Source organism: Pongo abelii, chromosome 1 (genome assembly GCF_028885655.2).
Source record: "Pongo abelii isolate AG06213 chromosome 1, NHGRI_mPonAbe1-v2.0_pri, whole genome shotgun sequence".
In the NCBI taxonomy this organism is placed as follows: Eukaryota; Metazoa; Chordata; class Mammalia; order Primates; family Hominidae; genus Pongo; species Pongo abelii.
In genome coordinates this window covers 170,330,244-170,354,672 of record NC_071985.2, presented here as the reverse complement: position 1 = coordinate 170,354,672, position 24,429 = coordinate 170,330,244, and the positions used below count along the sequence as shown (strand labels likewise).

The following is a 24,429-nucleotide window of genomic DNA, read 5'->3' as shown; positions in this document are numbered from 1 at the left end:
TATTTTTAGTAGAGACAGGGTTTCACCATGTTGTCCAGGCTGGTCTTGAACTCCTGATCTCAAGTGATCCACCCGCCTTGGCCGCCCAAAGTACTGAGGTTACAGGCATGAGCTACCGCACCCGGCCTAGTCATCACTGTGAACTTCCACAAACACTTATTGAGAGCCAGTTACTCTGCACAAAGTACTGTGCATAGAGCTGGGAGGGGCACAGATGTTTAAGATGCAGATCCTGCCTTTAAGAAGGTATATTAGCTATTACAAGTTTCAATTAACCAAATGTGTGATGATTATTAAAAGTCAGTGTTATACATATTTACTTTGTTTTCTATTCTGATAAAGCTCATGTATGCTTTTAATTTCCCTTTAAATCTTAACTAATTTCCAAAATAATCAGTGTTTCATAAACAGCTTATAGTGCCCTGACAGAGTGCCTTGCCCTTAGTAGCACTCATCCTATTTTTGTTGAACTAAAACGAACAGCTTTTCCAGTTTTAACTCTTGCATGGTTGGCAATTGGCTGAATTGGAATGTGAAGACACATTTAGAGGAGAGAATGTTCTGAGTGCTGCAGCTGTAAGAATCTTTTCAAAAAACGTAAAGTCTATTATATAAATTATGTATTCTTTAAACTCTCATGTTCATTTACACGATTGATCATGGAAACGACTTTAGAAATATGTGTATCAAATATTTAGCATATTTTTAAAGCTTCCTTAATAACATCACTAATAAGTGGATGCAATTTTGTGTTTATTTATGGCAAACACCTATGAATATCAGATAACCTAATTATAGTTTATCAACATTACCTTTGAATCATTCCAATGGAAATGTCCTCTCTCACTGCATTCATATTGTTTCAGTGCATGAGCATGGAAAACAGCAGATTATTTTCCATGATCATAGATTTTAAATATTTACTTGCTAGCACTGCATAATTTAACGCACTAGCGTTGGAAAGCAGTTTGTATGATAGCTGATGCCATGTCAGTGTTGCAGAATATAGTTTCCTCCTGTGATTTCTGTGTGAAGTTGTAAAAAGGAAAGGTACTCTACTCCTTTTTTTCTAACCAATTAAAACTTGTTGTGGTAAATCTACAGAAAACCCAAGTCTGTAGTATACACACAATTTACTTTTGTATAATTATATAGTTATTTTAAGAATCCAAGCATTGTTTCTCATGGCCTGTTAATGCACAATACCAAAAATAAAATATATGCATTCTTGTAATCCAGGTCTTTATGAAAGTTACAAAAAGGCATCTAAACAGCTTGTTAGATGCATGCTTTCTCTCCTAAAAAAAAAATCAGAACAGAGTTTGGGGATTTCGAAACAGGAAACCACAGGCTATGGAATCATGCAAGAAAACTATTTTGCTCACTCTAATAAGTGTGCCATTTGTGAACTTATCATATCCTTTGTTTGTTGTTTTGTTATTTAGCTGTCCAAGTAAACGAATAAAAAATAAATAGATCCAGCTACCTGTTTCTGTGAGAATAAAAAAATAATTTAAACCACCAAATCCATTACAAAATTGAAAAAATTTCAAGTTTAATTTTGAACTTTTCAACTCTTCATTCTTGAAGGTTTTCATTCCCCTGTGGTTTCATAGTCCGGTGGTATAGACTTCATATTTTATTTCTAGTTTTTAGTATAATTTCCTATGTAATTCAGAAGCATGTCTGGTAGTCCTTGCTCCAACAAAATCTGCGGTACTGTAAAACGGCATAGGATTACATTTTACAGTAACAGTATTTCTCTTGACATCATTTAGGAGTGTAGATAAAAATTTCCACTTTATTTATTTATTTTTATTTTTTTTTTGAGACAGGGTCTCGCTCTGTCGCCCAGGCTGGAGTGCAGAGGCACAATCTTGGCTCACCGAAAACTCCGCCTCCCGAGTTCAAGCGATTCTCCTGCCTCAGCCTCCTGAGTAGTTGGGACTACAGGCGCGCGCCACCGCACCTGGCTAATTTTTTATATTTTTAGTAGAGACGGGGTTTCACCATGTTGGCCAGGCTGGTCTGGAACTCCTAGGCTCAAGTGATCCGCCCGCCTCGGCCTCCCAAAGTGCTGGGATTACACGCTTCAGCTGCCGCGCCTGGCCAAAAATTTCCACGTTATAAAAAGCATCTTCAGACCGTCCTTTTTTCTTTCTTTCTTTTTTTTTTTTTCCCACAAAGCCTCGCTCTGTCGCCCAGGCTGGAGTGCAGTGGCGCGATCTCTGCTCACTGCAACCTTTGCCTCCCGGGTTCAAGCGATTCTCCTGCCTCAGGCTCCCGAGTAGCTGGAATTACAAGCGCCCGCCGCCACGCCCGGCTAATTTTTTTATTTTTTAACAGAGACGGGCTTTCACCATGTTGGCCAGGTTGGTCTCGAACTCCTAACCTCAAGCGATCCACTCACCTCTGCCTCCCAAAGTGCTGGGATTACAGACGCGAACCACCGCGCCCGGCTATCCTGTGTTTTAATGCTTGAAAATAAACTGAATATGGAAAATGAGTGCACATATCCCTTGATGTTTTATAAATAACCTACAGTCCTAATAATGGCTTGGCTTAGAGTCCCTTAACAACAGGATAAGAAGGCATCCGGGCTTTTTTTTTTTTTTAAATCAAAGTGAGGCTTGGTTAGGCTCTATCTTGGTCCTGAGTGCGAGGAAGGAGGGCCGCAATGCATGCTGGATCTTGCAGTTCCTACGCCAGAGGCAAGGGCGTGATGCTGCATGGCCTGCTGGTAGTGGAAGTCCAAGTGCTCAAGAGGAATTTATGGGAGCCGTAATGTGGTTTGTTTACCAGAGAGACAATGCTCACAGACGGATACTTTCTCTTGGTTCTGCGCTTTGCATTGGTGGATTAGCGGCTTGGGGTGGCGAGCAGGTGGGAAAAACGGATGGATAAAGTAAGCATAGCAGAGACCTCTACGCCGCTGCTATCGCTACTGCCAATCTCAAGGCTTTCGTATCCCGGAAGTGGCTGATCTGATGGATTTGACGCGGAGGCGGTTCCTCTTACTACGGTGGCCGGGTTGCTCAAAGTACCTGTAGCTGCGGCGCTGAGGTCGGAACGTCTGCGTGTGTGCGGGCTGCTTTTGTGGCGGCGGCTGCTAGAGCTGGAGCATTTCCCGGATTGGTGGCTCCTGCACATTTTTACAGTTCTCCAGTCCTTCTGTTTCGGTGAGGGATCGGCTTGAGGCTAAAGGAGTCGAGAAGTTTGGGACTTAGTGTCTCTGGTCCCCGAATGACCGGGTTTCTTGGTGGGGGGTCCGCCTTCAGTGAAGACCCTGTGGCCAACCATCTGGGTTCTCTGAGGGTTTTGGCGCCTCCCTTGTCTCTCCTTTCTAGTGTCATTTGTCTTCTGACTTCCTCGCTCTGTCCTGGGTTCCAGAGATAAACCGTAAGCCTAACTGTGGGCAGCTGTTCCTCCTTTCCTTGTGGTTTTCTTAGATGTTGCAGGCAAGACTTTTTCACCTGATCGATCGCATCCATTCGATCCCTCCTCATGCCAGTGCTCTGTCGGCCCTGTCCTCGTTTAAAAAATAAAAAAAGGGAAATAATAATAATAACTGGATCCCCACTATCTCTCTGTTCTCATTCCTAGCCTCTTTCTCCCTTTTTGGTGTTTGTTACTGCTTCAAGCCATAACACACTGCCTTGCATATATTAATGCCTTTCCATCTAAATATTAACGTTCATTCACTTCATTTGGTTCCCGCTCACCGTGAACTCTCCCAACCCTACCCGCATCTAAGGGCTTTTGAGGTTGGAGGTGTAGAATAAATTCTTACATATGATGACTATATTCATATATGAGAACCTTCAGCGGTCAACTTAGCTCACTGCTTATTGAGTTTATATTTGTTGTGATTTCTTTGGCTTACCTTTTCGTTTTGTATTGGTTATTTACCCACATGGGGCTCACTGCTACCCTATAGTTAGAGAAGAATACCTCGTCTTACATCTTTTTATATCCGAATTACTTAGGAGTTTTCTTATGTTTTCCTGCTTGGACCGTATGTCCCCAGTGGGTTTTTGGCAATGATTTTGTGTCAGTTGATGTCAGAAAGAGACAAGGGAATGATCTTTCCTTCTTGCTTTCTTGTGACTTTTAATTAGATTATGAGCCATTGAGAGTACCCAGAGGGAATGGAAAGGCTTTGAAAGGTAAAGTCTGTGTATTTTCTGAGTTTCAAATTGATAAAGCTTCTTCTTTGAACAGGAAGAGTTTCTATTTAGTCCAATAATCTAAGGCTATATTGAATTACCAGTTCATTCGCTATAAAATTTTTAGAACCACATGTCAAAAAGTGGCCCATCTAAGGAGTTGTATAATTTAGCAAAAAGTCATTAAAAGCCATTTAATTAATGCTCTTTTTCTTTAAAATAGGAGTCAAGTATTTGGAAAAATGTATTTATGGTGATTGGTTATGAAGTATTTCTAGATATTTTGATGGTTCTGGTGAACAGCATCGTATTCTGTTCACTAATGTTTTATAAAAAGGCAGAAATTTTCTGGCTTTCTGGGGAACCACGTAACTCAAATGAGTTTGCAGCTCGTTTTCTTTTCCAATTATTGCACTAAAGAGGTTCTTATACTAAGATTATCATTCTTTTTTAAGCTATCAAGTATGATCTATACAAGTATGATCAATATTAATACTGATACAATGTTAAATTGGGATTATTTCTAATTAATGCACAAAATGCTGGAATGGTTTCAGCCATGCTTAAGATTTGGGGCGAAATATATTTCAGAATAAATTTACTCATATATTTTTTATTGAAAAAAATGATAAGGTAGCCATTACTCAATCTTTTAATATTTTTCCCGAGATTTTATTCATTTAGTAGGCATTTAGTGACTGCTTACTATTTAACTATTGTCACAAAATCACCAAAACATTTATTTGTAAGAGTATCCTCTTGTCCTCAGCTCTGCATAGATGCTTTTAAAGCATTAGCTCAGTTATTCCAACTAAGCTATTGAGTATTATTTACATTTAACAGATGAAAAAACTGAAGTTTGAAGAATTTAAGGAATTTACTTCAGTTCTTTTCGACTCTTCCCACTGTACAACAGCTGCAAGGATTTGTGCTGTATCCTGGAATATATAAAGAGCGTTAAATCAACACATGCTTACTGAGCAGCTATTCATACCAGCCACTCTTCAAGGTGCTGGGGATATAGAGTGAACAAGAAAAGCCCCTGCTCTTAGGGAGCTTATACTCTAGCAGAATGTATGAGATGTAAACTTTGCCTTCAAGAAGCAGAAAATATAGTCAATATGTATTAGATTTTACGGGAGTGTTTTAGAATGTTAAAGGTGAGAAGAGAGATAACTAGGGAATGTTTCATGAAGATGAGATCTAATCTGTAATTTAAATAGTGGTTAGGGATTGGTAGGTAGAAATTAGGACCCTGTCTCAAAAAAAAAAAAAAGTGAAAATCTGTAATATGGAATAATTGTTGAGCCTTATAAAGCACTTTATTTTTATTTTTTGGACTATTTATAAATAAAATTGTAATATTTGACATGCATTCAATCATTTAGCATTTATTTATTAACTAGACACTCTTCTAGGCCACAGTGGTATAGTAGTGAGTAAATACGGTGTTTACCCTCATAGAATTTACTGTCTAACAGAGGAGGCAGACATAAATCAAATAGTCAAAGAAATTTAAAGTTACAACTGTGGTAAATGCTATTAAAAAAGGACTTGATGTTACACAGAGGAAGAACTGATTATAGAGGGGATAAGAGTGGGGATGAGGAGAGGCCAGTTAGAAGATTGTTGGAGTGGCCAAATTGAGAGATGGTATTTTGGAAAAGGTGGTGGTGGTAAGATGGATTCCAGAGGTGTTCAGGAGGTGGAACTAGATGATGGATTAGAGATGGAAGGTGAGGGAGAGGAAGATATCATTGGCTAATCTTAGGTTTTTGGCTTATGTAACTGGAAGGATTGTTGCACCGTTCCCCGAGGTAGAGAACATTGAAATAGGACCAGGTTTGGGAAACATGCTTTGTTTATTAGTATTTTTTATTGTGGTAGCAGTGTTTAAGGTTAATTTCTTAGTTATTTTTTACCCTTTTGTGTCATTGTTGTAGTTTTGTATATTTGAGTAATACTATGCCAAAAATAGTTTTTTTTGGTCTCATTTTTTCTTGGTTGAGCAAGGGTGGGGTTCTACATGAAAGCATCTGGAAATATGTTGGTCTCTGTTTTGAATCTATCTGTAATATGTTAAACCATGTATATGAGTAGGTAACTGAATAATGCAGTTACATGCCATCTTTATTTTCACTTGAGATTTGGTAGTAAACTGGCATCTGATTAAATTCTAACTTCATTCATTTGGTACATACATAAATATAAATGCATTAAGGAAAAATACATACTTTTGATTTTTCTCTGAAATGCTTCAGTCATGTAATTTTTGATAGATATTGAACCCAAACAGTAGAGATTTATAGTTTATTGTTTAAATTTTACATTTCTCAGTAAAGTGGTAGAGTGTATAGAGCAAAGCGACTTTGGTGTCAGACTGCCTGGATTCACGGTCTCTATTTGCTATATACTAGCAGTATGACCTTGAAGAAATTATACAGCTTTTCCAAGCCTTTTTTTTTTTTAATTTATAAGATGAGGATAATAATAGTGCCAGCCTTATAGAATTGTTGTGAGAATTAAATGAGATGATATATGTACATAGGTTAATAAAATACTTGGTACAGATTTTAAGTGTTTATTATCATTATTATTATAGTGATACTGGGTTCAAGATCATCTTGACTCCTGTGACACCATTTTCATTTTAGGATACCTTGTAACTAATAAAACTCAATTCGAGAAAAAAAATTTATTTGGTATTTAGATTTGGAGAAAATATATAAAATAGTTCTGCTTATTCAATATTGTCCCAGATAAACCAGCACATAACATCTTTCACAGAGTTCTGAGATTATGTGTAGTTTACAGCTGTGATAGAAAACTTATGGTGATTAGTTTGTGATTACTTATTGTTTGTTAGGATTATTACCTTTATTTTTAGCCAAACCTTTTCGAAGTTTGAACTTGCTTTTAGTTCTTATGAATAGGGTGAAGAGTAGTTAGGCTTCATGAAGTCTGATCAGCTGCTCTAAAATCAACCTAACTTCTACTTTTTCCCTTATTTTTTTCTTTTTACTTTCAAACCTGTAAAAACATTGAAATGGTAGGTATGACAAATACCTGTATGTCCTTTTACCTAGATTCACTAGTTGTTAACATTGTGCCTCTTTTGCTCTCATTCCTTGCTGTTAGACAAGTGCTGTTTCTCTCTCTATAAATACACACACACACACACACCTTTTTTTCTTGCTGAACTATTTGAAAGTAAGGTGGAAACATGACACTTTACCCCCAAATAATTCATCATGCGTCTCCTAAGAACTAGCACATTCTCTTACATAACTATAATGCCATTAGCATATCCAAATAATTTAACCTTGATATGATAATATTGTCTAATATGCGGTCCATATTCAACAATTAGATTTTTCCAAATATCCTAGTAATGTCATTATACCATTACAAAAATACCGAATCCAATTAAAGACATTAATTGTATTTAGTACTTATATGTCTGTTTTATCTAGAACAGTCTTTATCTTTTCTTTCTTTTTTTGTCTTCAGGTAGAATGCTTCACAAAATTGATTTATCTGATTTTTTCCTCACAATTAGTTTCAGATTGAAGAGTTGTGGGTTTTTCTTTTTTTTTTTTTTTACTATTACATGGGTGATATTTTGAACTTTCTATTTAATCATATTAGGATTAATGTAATGATGGTTTATTCCATTATTGGTGATTAAGTTTGATCACTTAGTTTAGCCAGATTTTTATATTCCGAAAGTACGTTTTCCCTTTTGTATGTAGTAATCTGTAGGGGTGATAAATTGAGGTCATGTGGATATTCTGTTTTGCAGGTTTTGTTTTCCTATCCAGTGATTTTAGTAGCCGTTGATAAAAGCATTGGTGGTTGCCAAATAGTGATTTCCCACTTCTGTCATTCCTGCATGTATTTGCTGGCTCTCTTCTCTAAATAAGAGCTTTCTCTTCTTTTTTATTTTAGTATCACTATGTACCCAAGTATCCTTTTTTTCAAAATCTATGCAGTGCGTTATAATTTGCTACCATCATTCCTTTTGGTGATTAAATTATCTCAAATCTGGTCAGTGGTAGATCCTTCAAGCTGGTTCCCATGAACTTTGGATATGTCCACATTGGTGTTTGAGCACTTTCTTACTCATATTTGCACAATAAGATGTTCCAGGCTCACCTTGTAAATTTCCTGCTCAATACATGGAATCAGCCATTTTACCACAGAGTCCTGTTTTATTTTAGTGGAAAATGATTCTTAGAAACCAAGATCTGGGCCGGGTGTGGTGGCTCACGCCTGTAATCCCAACACTTTGAGAGGCCGAGGCGGGTGGATCATGAGATCAGGAGATCGAGACCATCCTGGCTAACACGGTGAAACCCCATCTCTACTAAAAAATACAAAAAAAATGATTCGGGCTTGGTGGCGGGCGCCTGTAGTCCCAGCTACTAGGGAGGCTGAGGCAGAAGAATGGCGTGAACCCGGGAGGCGGAGCTTGCGGTGAGCCGCGTTCGCGCCACTGCACCCCAGCCTGGGCGACAGAGCAAGACTCCGTCTCAAAAAAAAAATAGAAATAAACCAAGATCTGGGTATCGAATATGCTCTTTGCTACTGGGGTGTCATTGGTTCTAGACCCTTTAAATGGACATACATATACACTTTTTTTTTTTTTTTTGAGACAGAGTCTTGCTCTTGTTGCCCAGGCTGGAGTGCAATGGCGGATCTTGGCTCACCTCAACCTCTGCCTCCCGGGTTCAAGCGATTCTCCTGCCTCAGCCTCCCGAGTAGCTGGGATCACAGATATGTGCTACCACACCCAGCTAGTTTTGTATTTTTAGTAGAGACAGGGTTTCTTCATGTTGGTCAGGCTGGTCTCGAACTCTGGACCTCTGGTAATCCGCCCGCCTCGGCCTCCCAAAGTGCTGGGATTACAGGTGTGAGCCACTGTACCCGGCCAACGTATACATTTTTAAGAAATCATGAGTTCACGGGATACCTTTAATTCAAATTCAACACTGCAGAGTTCTCATTACTTCCTTCCAATTCCTGTTTATATCTCTGTTTTCCCAAAGAGAGAATTCTGATTCTCAATTTTATCACTATTTTTACTCATCTAACCTATCCTACAACACACATAAAATAGTTTTGGAATTACTAGACTGACTGATACTGCTTCCAGCAACAGATTTACCAAGTAAAGATTTCTTTGCCATTTTATGTTCTTAGAATATATCCCACTAAAGGTATATATAGTCAAAACAGGTGTTCAAAGTTATTTGAATTATTTTTTCTGTGTGATTATGTTATGAATGTAAAATATAGTTAGGTTCCTACTAAATTACTTTTTAATATACTCTTTGTAAAATCAGTTATCTGTAAAACTACTAAAGTGACATAATTTAAATCTTTATAATATATAGTTATAGGGAACTCTAGAACAGTTATATCAGCTGGAGAATATTTAGTTTTAAGACTTGTAAGGCTCTAAACTTGTAGCTCTATTTTTTCAGTTATAATAATATTTAAAATTAGGAATGCAAGAAAAGTGACATCAAGTGATTCCATTTGTAAACCAAAACAGTTGTGTTTGTGAACATTTTAAACAATGCTCTTCTTTTAACTGATGATACAATTCAAGCATTAATCTTTAACAATAGACATAATTGTTGGGAGTACTTTAACTAATTCCCAAGTAATAGGTCTAATGTTTTCCTGTATTTATAACCAGAATGGAAAGATTTATGTTTTTCGTTAAGTCCTTCTTTATATTTGAAGAATACTTGTTGTGACTGTATTTTACCCTGTGATATTATTCATGTGTGAATATTCTCGTTGGAAAGGGGGAAAATATGTCTCTTAATAGTTATGATACTTTATATCTCTATTGTGAGATATAACCACATTCAGGCTTATGGTTAGTTATAACCATCTTGCTTATTAGAATGTAAGATTAGTGAGGGCAGGTACTGGGTTTCATGGCTCATTGTATCTCCCTCAGTGCCTTGTAGGAGTAACCACTCAAATACTTGATGAATAAACGTGATATTTTGTGTTTAAATTACATGTAGTAGTAGCTTCAGTAATATGGATGCACCTTTTTCTTGGCAAGAGTAACTAATATAATGGGTCTTGGAAATGGTCTTATCCATTGTCGTAGTCTGTCTTTCATTGCTTATAACAGAATAACTGAAACTGGGTAATTTATGTGAAAAAGGAATTTATTCCTTATAGTTAACGAAAGCTGAAAAGTCCAAGGTTGAAGAGCTGCATCTGGTGAGGGCCTTCTTGCTGGTGGGGACTCTGCAGAGTCCTGAGGTGGTGCAGGGCATCACATGGTGAAGGAGCTAAACACACTAGCTCCAGTCTCACTTTCTCTTCTTGTAAAGCCACCAGTCCCACTCCTCTGATAACCTGTTAATCCATTAATCCATGAGTGAATTAATTTATTTATGAGGGCAGAACCCCAGTTACCCAGTCATCTCTTAAAGGCACCATGATAACATTCATATTTACTTATTACATACCTCAAAATCACTGTATCTCAAACTGAATTTCCTATCTTCACCTTAGTCTTCTCTACTTGGGTTCCCTGTTTCAGCTAATGGAACCATTATCCTCCTAGACATTAGACCTGAAATCTCATAGTCACTTTAGTCTCCTCTCTGGTATGTGGGCATATACACATCCATATATTTGTATGATGTTGCTAGGTCTACCATGTCAACTTGCTACTTTTATCTACTCTTTTTTTTTTTTTTTTTTTTAAGGTGGAGTCTTGCTTTGTCACTCAGGCTGTCGTACAGTGGCACGATCTCGGCTCACTGCAACCTCTGCCTCCGGGTTTCAAGCAGTTCTCTGCCTCAGCCTCCTGAGTAGCTGGGATTACAGGCACCCACCACCATGCCCGGCTAATTTTTGTATTTTTAGTAGAGACAGGGTTTCACCAACTTGGCCAGGATGGTCTTGAACTCCTGACCTCGTGATCCACCCGCCTCGGCCTCCCAAAGTGCTGAGATTACAGGTGTGAGCCACCACGCCCGGCCTTATCTACTCATTTCTAATCCTTTCACCAGTACCCTGATTGAGGTTCTCATTACCACTCATAGACAGTCTTCTGATCAGTTGAAGGAATTGGGACATGTAATGTAGAAAAGAGAAGATTGGGGGCTAGGGAGGTTAGGAGGTAAGTCTTTAAATATCAGATGGGCTCTCCAATGGAAGGATTAGTTTCAGAGGTTACAACCAGGACCAGTTAGTGAAAATAATGTGTAGACAGAAACTTGGTTCCACATAATATCATTTTAGCAAATCTAGTTGTTTAAAATTAGCAGGTATCATGTAGTTACTATGCATACTCTAAAACAGTTATGGATGCTCTAGAACAGATATGAAAATACACAGTTTAAAACATTATCAGGCTTTTATATTTATAGCATATTTTGAGTTTAGTACAATATTCATTTAGTACTGACCTCTCTTTTCTAGAAGTAAGTGTTCAGTCAGAGGCTGAGGGACTGCAGTTGGCAAGGGTGTTGTAAAGGAGATCTTTTTACTGTATAGGTGGTTGAACCCAAGTAGTAGCTGGTTATTAGGGCGTCTGAACCAGAGAGCAGATCACAGCTCTCAGGATGGTAGTGATTTTTTTTTTTTTTTTTAAACAGAGTCCTGCTCAGTTGCCCAGGCTGGAGTGCAGTGGCGCGATGTCGGCTCACTGCAAGCTCCACGTCCCGGGTTCACGCCATTCTCCTGCCTTAACCTCCCGAGTAGCTGGGACTACAGACGCCTGCCACCATGCCCAGCTAATTTTTTGTATTTTTAGTAGAGACAGGGTTTCACTGTGTTAGCCAGGATGGTCTCGATCTCCTGACCTCGTGATTCGCCCACCTCAGCCTCCCAAAGTGCTGGGACTACAGGCGTGAGCCACCGCACCCGGCCATGATTTTTAAAATTCTTTTAAATTTACACATTTTCTTTCACTACTCCTCTCCACCCAAGTACTATTGATTAGGAAAGATTAGTGATAGCTTGTATTGTGTGAGACAATGGTCAAGAACTACTGTTAATATTAATACTTACTAGTGCCAGGCACAGTGGCTCATGCCTATAGTCCTGGAACTTTGGGAGGCTGAGGCGGGCGGATCACTTGAGGTCAGGAGTTTGAGATCAGCCTGGGCCACATGGAAAAACCCCATCTCTACAAAGAATAGAAAAAAGTAGCCAGGTGTGGTTGTGCCTGCCTGTAGTCCCAACTACTAGGGAGCTGAGGTGAGAGGATTACTGGAGCCTGGGAGATCAAGGCATTTGGCACTGCACTCCAGCCTGGGCAACAGAGTAAGACCTTGTCTCAAAAAAAAAAAAAAACAAACAACAACCACAAAAAACCAACACACACACAAAACACCAAAAAACAAAAAAAGTGTTAGTTATTAGATGCTTTGTAAATTCTCTTTCAGTCCTGAGGTTCTTACATCCTTCATTTCTTGTAGGGGTTAATTATACTTTGTTGATTAAATGATTTGACTCTTTACCTCTTATATAAAGATAGCAGTCTATATAAGACTATATAAGTCTCTATATAAGTCTCTATATTAACTTACGGTGTTACCTCTTATATAAAGACTACTATCTCTATATAAGAGGTTAACACTGTGAGTTAATATTAAGAGCTTGGAAAGTTGTGTTTTGAAGTATGGAGGCTCCAAGTATTCGTAGTTACCTTCGACTTTTCAGAGGTTACTAAGAACCTGACATAATTAAAATGTATTTATCAAACAACTGTGTGGTAAATATTATGTTCTTCTTAGAGATAAGATCAAGGCTTAAGGCTATCTTAAAACAGCCTAGGTGTCATTAATAATTCTTATTTTGGTCTTCAAGTACATGACTGAGGTCATTTAAACTCCTTACATCTTATTTAGGTGGGTTATGATGATGACTTTGCACAGTCTGTGAACATGTAATATGCAGTGCTGCAGAAGTGGAGGTTTTTGCCACAAGCCAGGTGTGAGGAACTTGGTAGAAGTCATGTGTGACCATAAATGTGTGTCTGCTTAATATTTAGTTTCTTTCATGTGTATTTTACTCATTAGATTTAAGAGAAGAATGCATTGGTATTTTATTTAAGTCATCATTATAAAGTAGCTGTGCATTGATTCAGTGTTTTTTATTGGAGGATGTGATCCTGAGGAGTCCTAAGAAGGTTTGTAAGATTTTTCTTGAGGCAAAACTATCTTATTAGTCTCTCTGCTATCAGCCCTTTATTCTTCTTTTCAAAGCCATTTTCTGAACCTGCATGTCCTGCCTTTACTGTGTTGCTGTTCCTTTTTTCAGTCTTTTTGTCATTATCTCTTACTGCCATCTACCTTGCCTACCCCTTAGCTCTGAAAGGGGACACTGCACATAAATATTACTATTGCTCTCCCCTTCATATTTGCCACTTTTTAAAAAGATAAGGAAAAGAATTTACAAACTGACCATTTATAGAGTACAAGTTCAGTGCATGAAGATAGAAGATTGGCAGGTATCGGTGAAGAGAAGGAATAGAAATGGACACAATAATTGATGTTTCTGTAAACAAAGAAGAGGGAGAGAAGAAATGAGAGCAGAGATGATAGCCCATTGTATTAGAGACCTTCAAGATCAGATAAGGGATTGATATTTCTTACTAAAAATGCAAGCAGGTAGAAAAGGTTACATATAATAGATAAAAAACTTAGAGTAGACTTCACAGTTCATTTTATTTGATGATATAGCTAAAAGCGTATCAAAAATTCTAAATCAATATCTATATTTCATCTAGCAGCAGAATACTGTTTGAGGAAGATGCCTGAGCATTCGCAAATTCCAGAGGTCTGCGGTGTTTTTACCCATTGCACTATGTGACTGAGATGTATTCCATAGACTTAATCCCTAAAGTTCTGCCAGGAGCATTTACTTGGCCTTAAATCCTCAGTGGATAAAGTAGTCTTATTGCTAGATGGGAGAGGCTGATTACCTTCACCTGCCCTTCTTGTACATTGATTTGAGTACTCTTTACATTTATCAGTTTACAATTTTTTGACTATCTTAATGCATGGTTATTCGTTAGAAAAGTGACTCTCTAAAAATGACATCTGGGTCTCAATTGATAATTTTCATCTCAGATGTTGTAGCTCTGCTCTCCAAAAGAATTCTGCTTAGTCTTCATTGTGCTTTTTTGTATCATTAACAGTAAAGTTAGGAATAAACCTCATCTGTTAGCTTTATCTTTGTTTACTGAGATAGGATAAAATAGTTTTCTTCTCTTTAATACTATTATCTTCTAATTAAAATGGATTTGTTAGAATGTTAACAATGCATAGAAATATGAAGATGGCAGATGATAAGGTTGTTGTAGTATATGTTAGTAAAGAGAACATCTGCTTGAATAAAGACTTAGTAATTTTTCTAAGCCGGGGATGGTGATGGGTGCCTGTAGTCCCAGCTACTTGGAAGGCTGAGACGGGAGGATTGCTTGAATGCAGGAGTTTAAGACTGCAGTGAACTATGATTGTACCACTGCGCAGTCCATCCTAGGCAACAGAGGGAGACCCCTTTTTACTTAAAAAAAAAAAAAAAAAAAAAGAGAAGATTTAATAATTTATCATAGTTTTTAAAGAAATAATTCATAAGCACCTTCTAAAAATAGTTTGGAAATTGTGAAGTATATTATTTTGATGCTTTCCAGACTGAGAATCTAATGACACCACATAGAATAAACAAGAATTTTGGCATATCAGTTTATCACTGGGGCAGTGAAACCAGGCATTTTAACTGCTACAGGGATTGAAATATACTGACAGAGAAGGCATCCTATTACAAAATTCCTAATTTTATAATTATGGCTAAATTATTACTTTTCTATATGCTTTGTAGTCAAATGCATTTTAATTTTTTTTTTTTTAACAAAAGCAGGCAAGCGGTTTCCTCATTTGTGTGGGTTTTTTTTTTTTTTTTGCTCATTTGCAGTTAAACTAAAAGTACTGTTTGTCTTGCTTTCCTTGGCTTATCTGACACAAATATAAGTAAAATATTTTAATAGAACAAAGCGTTAATTTATTACTTTTTCTCTTTCCAAATGTTACCCCATTTATTTTAAGGAGAAACAAAAATTATGAATTAACAAAGAATAATCCTCCAAGTTACTTTATTTAGCTAGAGTTGCCATGGGGAATTAAATTGAGGAAGTTGAATGTTCACATGACTAAATAGCTGAATCTGATGTCTTTAAGAACCACAAGAATAAGGTTCTTTATCTTAAAAAGAAGAAAAAAAATGTCTCAGCATTTTGACTTTATCAGCTGTTAGGAATTTTGTAATAGGATGTCTTCTCTGTCAATTTTCTAGTCCAGCAGTTTCAGTTGTATTGTTAGAATTTAATATAAGCTGGTTATATTTGTAATTTAGTGTATTCAATTTTTTATTTGAGCAGTTTACTTTTGAATAATTTTGATGTTTTTTAAAAGAGGCTCAATGTGAACAATTTAAATAATAAAGAGAAATACAAAGAGGAAAGTCAAAGTAGAGGTTCATTTCTTAGACGCCAACATTATGGGCTGGGCGTGGTGGCTCATACCTGTAATCCCAGCAGTTTGGGAGGCCAACGTGGGCGAATCACCTGAGGTCAGGAGTTCGAGACCAGCCTGGCCAACATGGTGAAACCCCGTCTCTACTAAAAATACAAAAATTAGCTGGGCATGGTGGTACATGCCTGAAATCCCAGCTACTCCTGAGGCTGATGGAGGAGAATTGCTTGAAACTGGGAGGTGGAGGTTGCGGTGAGCTGAGATCGCACCATTGCACTCTGGCCTGGGCAACAGAGCAAGACTCTGTCTCGGGGAAAAAGAAAAAAAAAGAAACTAACATTATGAACTTCTAGACATTGTTTTATGTATATATGTACATGTGTGGGCATATGTATATACATATATGATATTTATGTATCGACATGCATAAGTTATATTCATGCTGTTCCCCTTTTTTTCTCACTCTATGCCCTTGATATCTTTTTATAGTGATAAATATAGATCTATATAATTATAATATGTATATGCCATAATTTAGTCATCAGCAGATGATTTTATGTTTGTTAGTGCTGGCTGTGCTATTCTCTGCCATCAAAGAGTTAATAATTTGAGAAATAATTGTTATTGTTTATGAGTTAATAATTTGAGAAATAGTTATGTTATTGTTAATTATGCTTGTTTTTTCAGGATTGGCAGTTTGATCTCTTGTGATGAAAAAAATTCATTTAATGTACATTTCTGAGGTCTAGTAAGGTTGAAAATATTTTGTATGTTTATGGCCTTTTTCTTTTTCCAATTGCCTTTTTTTCTGTTTAGGTTTTTCCTTATTGATTTATAAGACCATTTTGTATATTAAGGACATTAACTCTTTATATATGTAATTGGTAATTGGTATTGAACTTTTTTCCTTATTGTTGGATTGTAACAACCTTATACTGTTTTTCTTCTTTCTCTACAAAGGTTTCATTTTTATTTAATTACATTTTCCTGTCTGATTTCTGGTTTTATATACCATGCTTAGAAAAACCTTTTCTTTTTTTTTTTTGAGATAGAATCTTGCTCTGTTGTCCAGGCTGGAGTGAAGTAGCCCAATCTCAGCTCACTGCAACCTTCACCTCCTGGGTTGAAGCAAGTCTTCTGCCTCAGTCTCCCAAGTAGCTGAGATTACAGGCGCGTGCCACCACACCTGGCTAATTTTTTTGTATTTTTAGTAGAGACGAGGTTTCACCATGTTGGCCAGGCAGGTCTTGAACTCCTGACCTCAGTGATCCACCCACTTTGGCCTCCCAAAGTGTGGGGATTACAGGCATGAGCACACCGTACCCAGCCAGAAAGGCCTTTTCTACCCCAAGATTTAAAAAATAATTTAAATCTATGTTTCCTTGGAATATGTGCACATATGTGTTTGCATTTGTATTTAAATATTTGATTCATCTAGAATTCATCATTTATTGAGGTAGTCATCTAGCTTTATTTTAAAAACTGTCTAGCTTATTGTTTTAGCATTTATTAAATTAGCCATCTTTTCTCACTTGTGTAGTTATTTTTCATATTAGGTACTAAATTCTGAAATATACTTGGGTTTATATTTGTGCTCGCCATTATGTTTTATTCAGTGTTATCCTGTGCTAATAAGAAAAATAAATTTAAATAGTACTAAACTTTACTGTAGTTTTATAGTGTGTTTTAATATGTGGTAAGGCAACTCTCCTCTTCAATCGGAATTTTTGGTTATCCTTTGTAAAGTGTCTCAATTTGTAATACTTTCCAACATGGCTCAAGGGATCATCTTTCAAAATAATCTCTGATTTCTCCAAAGTTAAGATTTTTAGAAACAGCCATTTTAATATTTATTTTTTTTTTGGAGACAGAGTCTTGCTTTGTTGCCCAGGCTGGAGTGCAGTGGCACAGTCTTGGTTCACTGCAAGCTCCGCCTCGCAGGTTCAAGTGATTCTCCTGCCTCAGCCTCCTGAGTAGCTGGGATTACAGGTGTGCACCGCCATGCCTGGCTAATTTTTGTATTTTTAGTAGAGATGGGGTTTCATCATGTTGGTCAGGCTGGTCTCGAACCCCTGACCTCGTCGTGATCCACCCACCTTGGCCTCCTAAAGTGCTGGGATTATAGGCGTGAGCCACCGCACCTGGCTATTTATTTATTTTTGAGATAGTATCTTGTTCTGTCGTCCAGGTTGGAGTGCAGTAGCACAATCATCGCTTACTGCAGCCCTGACTTCCTCAGTTCAAGTGATCCCCCAACCTCACCAGTAGCTGGGACTGTAGGCACACGCCACCATGTCTGGCTAATTTTTAATTTTATAGGGAGAAAAGCTCACTATGTTGTCCAGGCTGGTCTTGAAAACTTGGCTCCAGCAGTTCTCCCCTTCAGCCTCCCAAAGTGTGGGGATTGCAGGTGTGAGCCACCACACCAGGCTCCATTTAAATTTTTGTTACAGAAATAAAGTGGATTTCAGTCTTTACAGAAAAATGGAATTTAATTTTAGTCATATGAAAAGTAACTATGCTGAATTATTTATTAAACTAGCAACAACTCATCTTTAGTTTAACCTTATGATAATAATTTTATCGTTCTCAACTACTCTATCTAACAATGATAATGAAAGTATTTTCATAGAATAGTTAAGGATGTGTCCCAAAGGTGTTTCAGTTGTTTCAAGTTTGGGGGTAAAGTTACTCTGAGTAAATAGTGTAGCTACATAGCAGGAGTTTTGACCAAAAATAATGAAATAACAACTCAACAATTTATTCCAGTCTAAGTGCCTTTGAGGTTTAGAGTATTTGTTTCATTAATTTCTGTATCTATCACAGCATCTTAATTTTTAATTTTAATTTTTGTGGGTACATAGTAGGTGTATATATTTATGGGGTACATGAGATGTTTTGATATAGACATGAAATTTGTCATACTTACATCATGAAAAATGGGGTATCCATTCCCTCAAGCATATATCCTTTGTATTACAAACAATTCAGTTATGCTCTTTTAGTTATTTTTAAGTGTTCAATTAAATTATTATTGACTATAATCCCCCGTTGTGCTATCAAATACTAGGTCATATTCATTCTTTCTATTTTTTTTTTTTTTTGTACCCATTAACCATTCCCACCTCTCCCCAACCCTCTCATTACCCTTCCTAGCCTCTGGTAACCATCCTTCTACTCTCTGCCTCCATGGATTTGTCACAGCATCTTATCTTGCTTATGTATTTACTTAGGCATCATTATCTAAGATACAGACTTCCCCATATAACATGTCTAATTGCTCACTGTCTTCATTTTTTCCCCATCCAGTTTAAGGCATCTTGGTTTTCACACTTGCTGAGGACTGTCCAGAGTATTCCGGATGGCTGGTGATGGGAACTGTCTGAACCAAAAAGTCTTCCCTGTGGCCTTCTTTCTTTCAGACTTAGCAAGAAGATACCTGCATGCACATACTCTCATTTAAAAATTTTGGATCTGGAAGATCAAGCTTGGTGGCTTTTTAAAAATAATTTTTTTAAATTCTAAAAATAATAAATGTTTTTGTATAAGATTTGGAAAATGTGGGCAACTGTGGTATAAAAATAACCACAGAGGAACTACTTTTAACATTTTGCTGTACTTCTTTCTTACTTTCTAACTCCCTTCATTCCCCCTCTGCTGTCCCTGCCTTTGCCTGTGTCATATGACACATAAGTTTCAGATTCTGCATAGTGTTTCCCCATTTTAGGAGACATTTTTAATGAATGCATAATCCATCATGTGGATGCACTATATATAATTCACACATTTTATAAACTCTTTTCCTTTTCTTGCTTTTCCAGATTTTGCTAAATTATGTATGCAGTTTTCTTGAGGAAAATTCTTCTTTCCTTTTCTTTATTCTAGTGTCAGTTAAAAAAAAATTCTGATTCTGGTGAGAGTGCTGCTAGTGATATACCTATATTTCATATCAGTTCACTGATTCCTTTAATAAATATTTTTGAGAACCAATTCTGCGCCAGGCAGAATTTAAGAACAGTCAGTTACAGTATAGTGCAATGAATGTAGGAAAAATGTAGGATCCTATGAGAACTAAGAGGAGGACACCTATCTTAGTTTAAAGTTTAGAGAGGGCAGTCAGGAAATCTTACCAGTCTTACCAGAGGAAGTGAAACCAAATCTGGGTTTCAGGGACTCCATGATAGTAAGGTCGTCATACAGTGAGGGTGAGCAGTAAGGCACTTGAGGTAGAGGGAAAAGATGCAAAGGCATGAGGTACCAGATAACATACCAAGTTCAGGAAGCTTTGATATTAATATTAAATGTGGTTTCAGCATATGCTGCATGTGAAGTAGTAAAAGAGGAAGCTGAGTAAGTAGGCAGAGGTTATTTCATCAAGGGCCTTAAATATCATCCTTAAGTACCAGGAACTATGCCAAGTGCTAGGGGTATAAACAAAAAAAAACAACCAGAGTCCTTGAGGAATGTGTTTATAGCTTTCATTCTCATTTATACGTCAGCAGTTCTCAAATTAATATGCCTAGCTCAGACCTCTCCTTTGAGCTCCAAATCTATATATCCAACTGCCTAGTTGATTGACATCCCGAGAATATATCTAGAGTGTAAGTTCCAAGAGAACAGGTATTTCATTGCCTTTGTTCTCAGCTGTACCTGCAGTGCCTAGAACAGTGCCTGGCAATAATTTATCTAATGATTAAAGAAAAGAATGGCAGGGCACGGTGGCTCGTGCCTGTAATCCCGGCACTTTGGGACGCCGAGGCAGGCGGATCACGAGGTCAGGAGATCGAGACCATCCTGGCTAACACAGTGAAAACCCGTCTCTACTAAAAATACAAAAAATTAGCCGGATGTGGTGACAGGCACCTGGAGTCCCAATTACTCGGGAGGCTGAGGCAGGAGAATGGCATGAACCGGGGAGGCGGAGCTTGCAGTGAGCCGAGATTGCACCACTGCACTCCAGCTTGGGGGACAGAGCAAGACTCCGTCTCCAAAAAAAAAAAAAAAAAAAAAAAAAAAAAGAAAAGAACTACTCTCTGCTTGTGTTTCTCAGAGACATCTTAAATACCACATATCTCAAATCAAATTCATAATCTTCTCCCTCTAACCTCTCCCTCTCCTGATGTTTCCTGTCTCAGTGATTGGCACCATCTATTTAGTTTCACAGACCAAAGCCTGGGTATATCTTTGGCATATCCCTGTTCTTTACCTTCCATATCCATTGTATCACCAAGACTTACTGAATTTTCTACATGTTTCCTCAAATGTCCGTTTCTCCATCTTCACTGCTCCAGTCCAAGCTATCATCTCCTAGTCCTGTATAATACAGGTTGAGCATCCTTAATCCGAAAATCAGAAATCTGAAATTTTCCAGGATCTGTAACCTTTTGAATGCCAACATGATGCTCAAAGGAAATGCTCATTGGAGCATTTTGGATTTTGGATTTTCAGATTAACGATCCTCAACTAGTAAGTATACATAATGCAAATATTAAAAAAAAAAAAAGAAATCCAAACACTTTCAGTCCCAAGCATTTTGGATAAGGGATACTCAACCTGTAGTAGTAAACTCATTATCTACTCTTGTTCCTTTCCATGTTCTTCTCCATGCTGCTATTGAAGTAAAACAAACAAACCTACTGAATCTGGTTATGATATTCCTGTTTGAAACAAATTGCTCTTAGGATAAAGAACAAAATTTTTAACCTGGTCTACAAGGCGCTTTGTGCTTTGGCATCTATATAACCCTATAGCCTCATCTCATGCCACTTTTTTAGACATCTCATGCCACTTTTTTAGACTTTTCTGTTTCCTAGTTACATTGACTGTTTAAGTTCTTCCAGTAGACCATGCTTTCTCCTGGCTCAGAACTATGATGTATAATTGGTAACTTTTAATACATATTATAAAATGGAATGTCTATTGTTAGAGAAATGAATGTATCAATATTTTTGAGTAGGTATTTCTAATCCTAAAAGGGTAATGTTCTGTGCAGCATTCTTTTCTTGAAAAGTAAACTGTCTGTGAATTATTGCAAATAAGCACAAGCATTTTCAGTTATAATTTGTTCCTTTTGAGATTATATCACACGTCTCAATTTTCCCTGAAGTCAGTAATAAAACAAACACTTATGAGCTACATTTATTCTATTTTAAAGTAAGACAACATTTTCCGTTATAAATTTAAGCCGTTCTTTTTTTTTTAAGTGCTGCAGTATGGAGGTAGGAAGGAAACGTAGGAAATGTCTTATTTAAAAAACAAAACAAAATAATTAGACTTTATGTGAAAGTAGTGACTAATCAATATAAGTGGAAGCTTCCATTCTGAAGATAGTCAAGATTTTTTATAAGATTTCAAATCACCTTCTGTAATTACAGATAAAACAAATCTTGGATATTCTCACTTGCGCCAATGCACCAGAGCAGAGCTGTGTTGCTAAATTGATTTATTGTATTCAATTGTGAGCAGTTGGGGGAGATTATTGCTTGGTTTTGCATGATAGGTTTATTGTTGTATATTTGTTAGTAAAGGTTTTTTGTAATTAAAATATAGAATATCTTATTCTATAAGATTTCTGTTTGTAAAATGAGAAATTGGTTTTCTGTTTATTTCTGAGTATAAAAAGAGAAATTGTTTTGTTCATTTCCAGTTCAAATTGTATTTAATCACTTAAGTAACTTTAACAGGTATTGCTCCATGTAACCATATATGTAGTAATTACTGATTTTTTCCTTAATTTTTAAAGTCAGTATAAAAGATTAAACTCTACAGAAGAATGCAATCGAGTGATGGCTTTTCCTTCAGAATTTGAATATGGAGGCTACAGGAACAGATGAAGTTGACAAGCTAAAAACCAAATTTATATCTGCTTGGAACAACATGAAATATAGTAAGTATCATGTTTTAAAAATTGTATAAATCCAAAGAAATATTTGGCAATATTTATCATTTTCCCTCTTAAGTCACTGACAATTTCTTCAGAATAAATGGCATACTTTACTTTGAATGAAATATTTCTATAAGGAATGTAGTTAAAAATATCTCCTGAAGAAAGAGCCAAGTATCATCATAAACATTGCTTAGAAACTCAAGCATACAATGTGGTCTCCTTTTTTCTTTTTTTTTTTTGAGACTTAGTCTCACTCTCTCACACAGGCTGGAGTGCAGTGGTGCAATCTCAGCTCACTGCAACCTCTGCCTCCCAGGTTCAATTGATTCTTCTGCTTCAGCCTCCTGAGTAGCTGGGACTACAGGTGCGCACTACCACACCCGGCTAATTTTTTTTGTATTTTTAGTAGATATTGGGTTTCACCATGTTGGTCAGGCTGGTCTTGAACTCTTGACCTCGTGATCCACCCACCTTGGCCTCCCAAAGTGCTGGGATTACAGGCGTGAGCCACTGGGCCTGGCCTTTTTTCCTTTTTTTAAAAGTTGCTAGAGTATATTAATATCCTCATGTCTTGTGTAATTTTTTTTTTTTTTTTTTTTTTAGTGTTCTAAAGCATATAGAATTTATTCAGGTGATGATAATACCTTGGCTTTTCAGATACAGTTTCAGGCAGCCTCATCTCTGTGCCAGGAAATAAGCAAAATAGGCTTCTTCTCACACAAAACAGACTGTAAAGTTCATGCACTGATACCTCTGATTTTTCTCCTAGATATTATTTTTAACCTAGTTCCTTTTGATTTGCAAACGAATCTAATAAGGAGTATATGGCTATTTTTGAAGCCCACCTAAGATGGAGAAGTACTTGGGCAGAACCAGCTTCAACAGGAAAGAAGCTCATATTCATAAAATAAGTGTGAAAACAGAATTCAGTAAAACCCCTTGATAATACAAATTCAGGAAAAACACAATTGGCAGTTTAAATTATGTACCATAAGAACATTGTGAGAACTTGATAAAGACCATTATGAGCTATCTGAAAATAAATTAAAATTAAAGTTTTTTCTTTCTTATGTCCTTTAATTGGATAGTTTTTAAAGTGTGTTTAAAATTCTTAACTTTATTTGAAACTAGCATAAATTGCCTTTATTTCTAGTTCATTGTCCAAATATTGTATTTTGCAACTGTTGCCAAAAATGCACATCCATAAATAATAATTGATGGTTTGAAATTAAGTAAAAGAAAATGCTGCTAGACTTTTAGTCTGAAATCTTTTAATTACAAAACATTTTCTTTTCTTTTTTTTTTTTTTCTAGGTTGGGTGTTGAAAACAAAGACGTATTTTAGTAGAAATTCTCCTGTATTATTACTTGGAAAATGTTACCATTTTAAATATGAAGGTAAGTACAAAATTTGTAAACCATTTAAAAATTTTTGTAGAAGTCATCATGTAACTTTTTATTATTTTATTTCTAGATTAATCTACTTTTGCAATATTTGTTTTAAGTATTTGTATTTCTTATAGCCCATAATATATTACTATGTTGTTTGGGTTTCTTGTTAACTAGTTGAGGATAAGGACCTTGTCATCTTTTGTTATATCCCCATAATTTTGGACTTATAGTATGAGTACTAAGTAAATATTATTTGAATTGATATGTTAATATTCTTTGTCACATTCTCTGATAATTAAAAGTATCACCTTAGTTAATCTAAAAATGATAATTTTTTTAATTCTTAAGGATGTTTCAGTATCTGAAATTGACTTTACTTGATGGTTTTGAATTTCTATGTATATTAATTCTTTCAATAATTTTCTTATATTTTCTTTTAATAATTCATGTCACTCATTGGGTGCCAG

General features: G+C 36.6%; 1 protein-coding gene across 4 annotated transcripts in view; it reads left to right on the top strand.

Moving 5' to 3' along the window:
- Positions 1–2,705: 2,705 nt before the first annotated feature.
- ATG4C (autophagy related 4C cysteine peptidase) overlaps positions 2,706–24,429 on the top strand; it is an 84,265-nt gene continuing 62,541 nt past the window's right edge. Inside the window, exons 1-4 of one of the 4 annotated variants that reach the window (XM_063712044.1) lie at positions 3,021–3,179; positions 21,057–21,151; positions 22,428–22,571; positions 23,885–23,968. In XM_063712044.1, coding sequence (XP_063568114.1) covers positions 22,496–22,571; positions 23,885–23,968 — 160 coding nt within the window. In that variant the 5' untranslated portion in view covers positions 3,021–3,179; positions 21,057–21,151; positions 22,428–22,495. Of the gene's footprint in view, positions 3,180–21,056; positions 21,152–22,427; positions 22,572–23,884; positions 23,969–24,429 lie in introns of all 4 variants that reach the window. The other 3 variants (XM_063712045.1, XM_002810744.6, XR_008514440.2) reach the window with 3 other exon arrangements.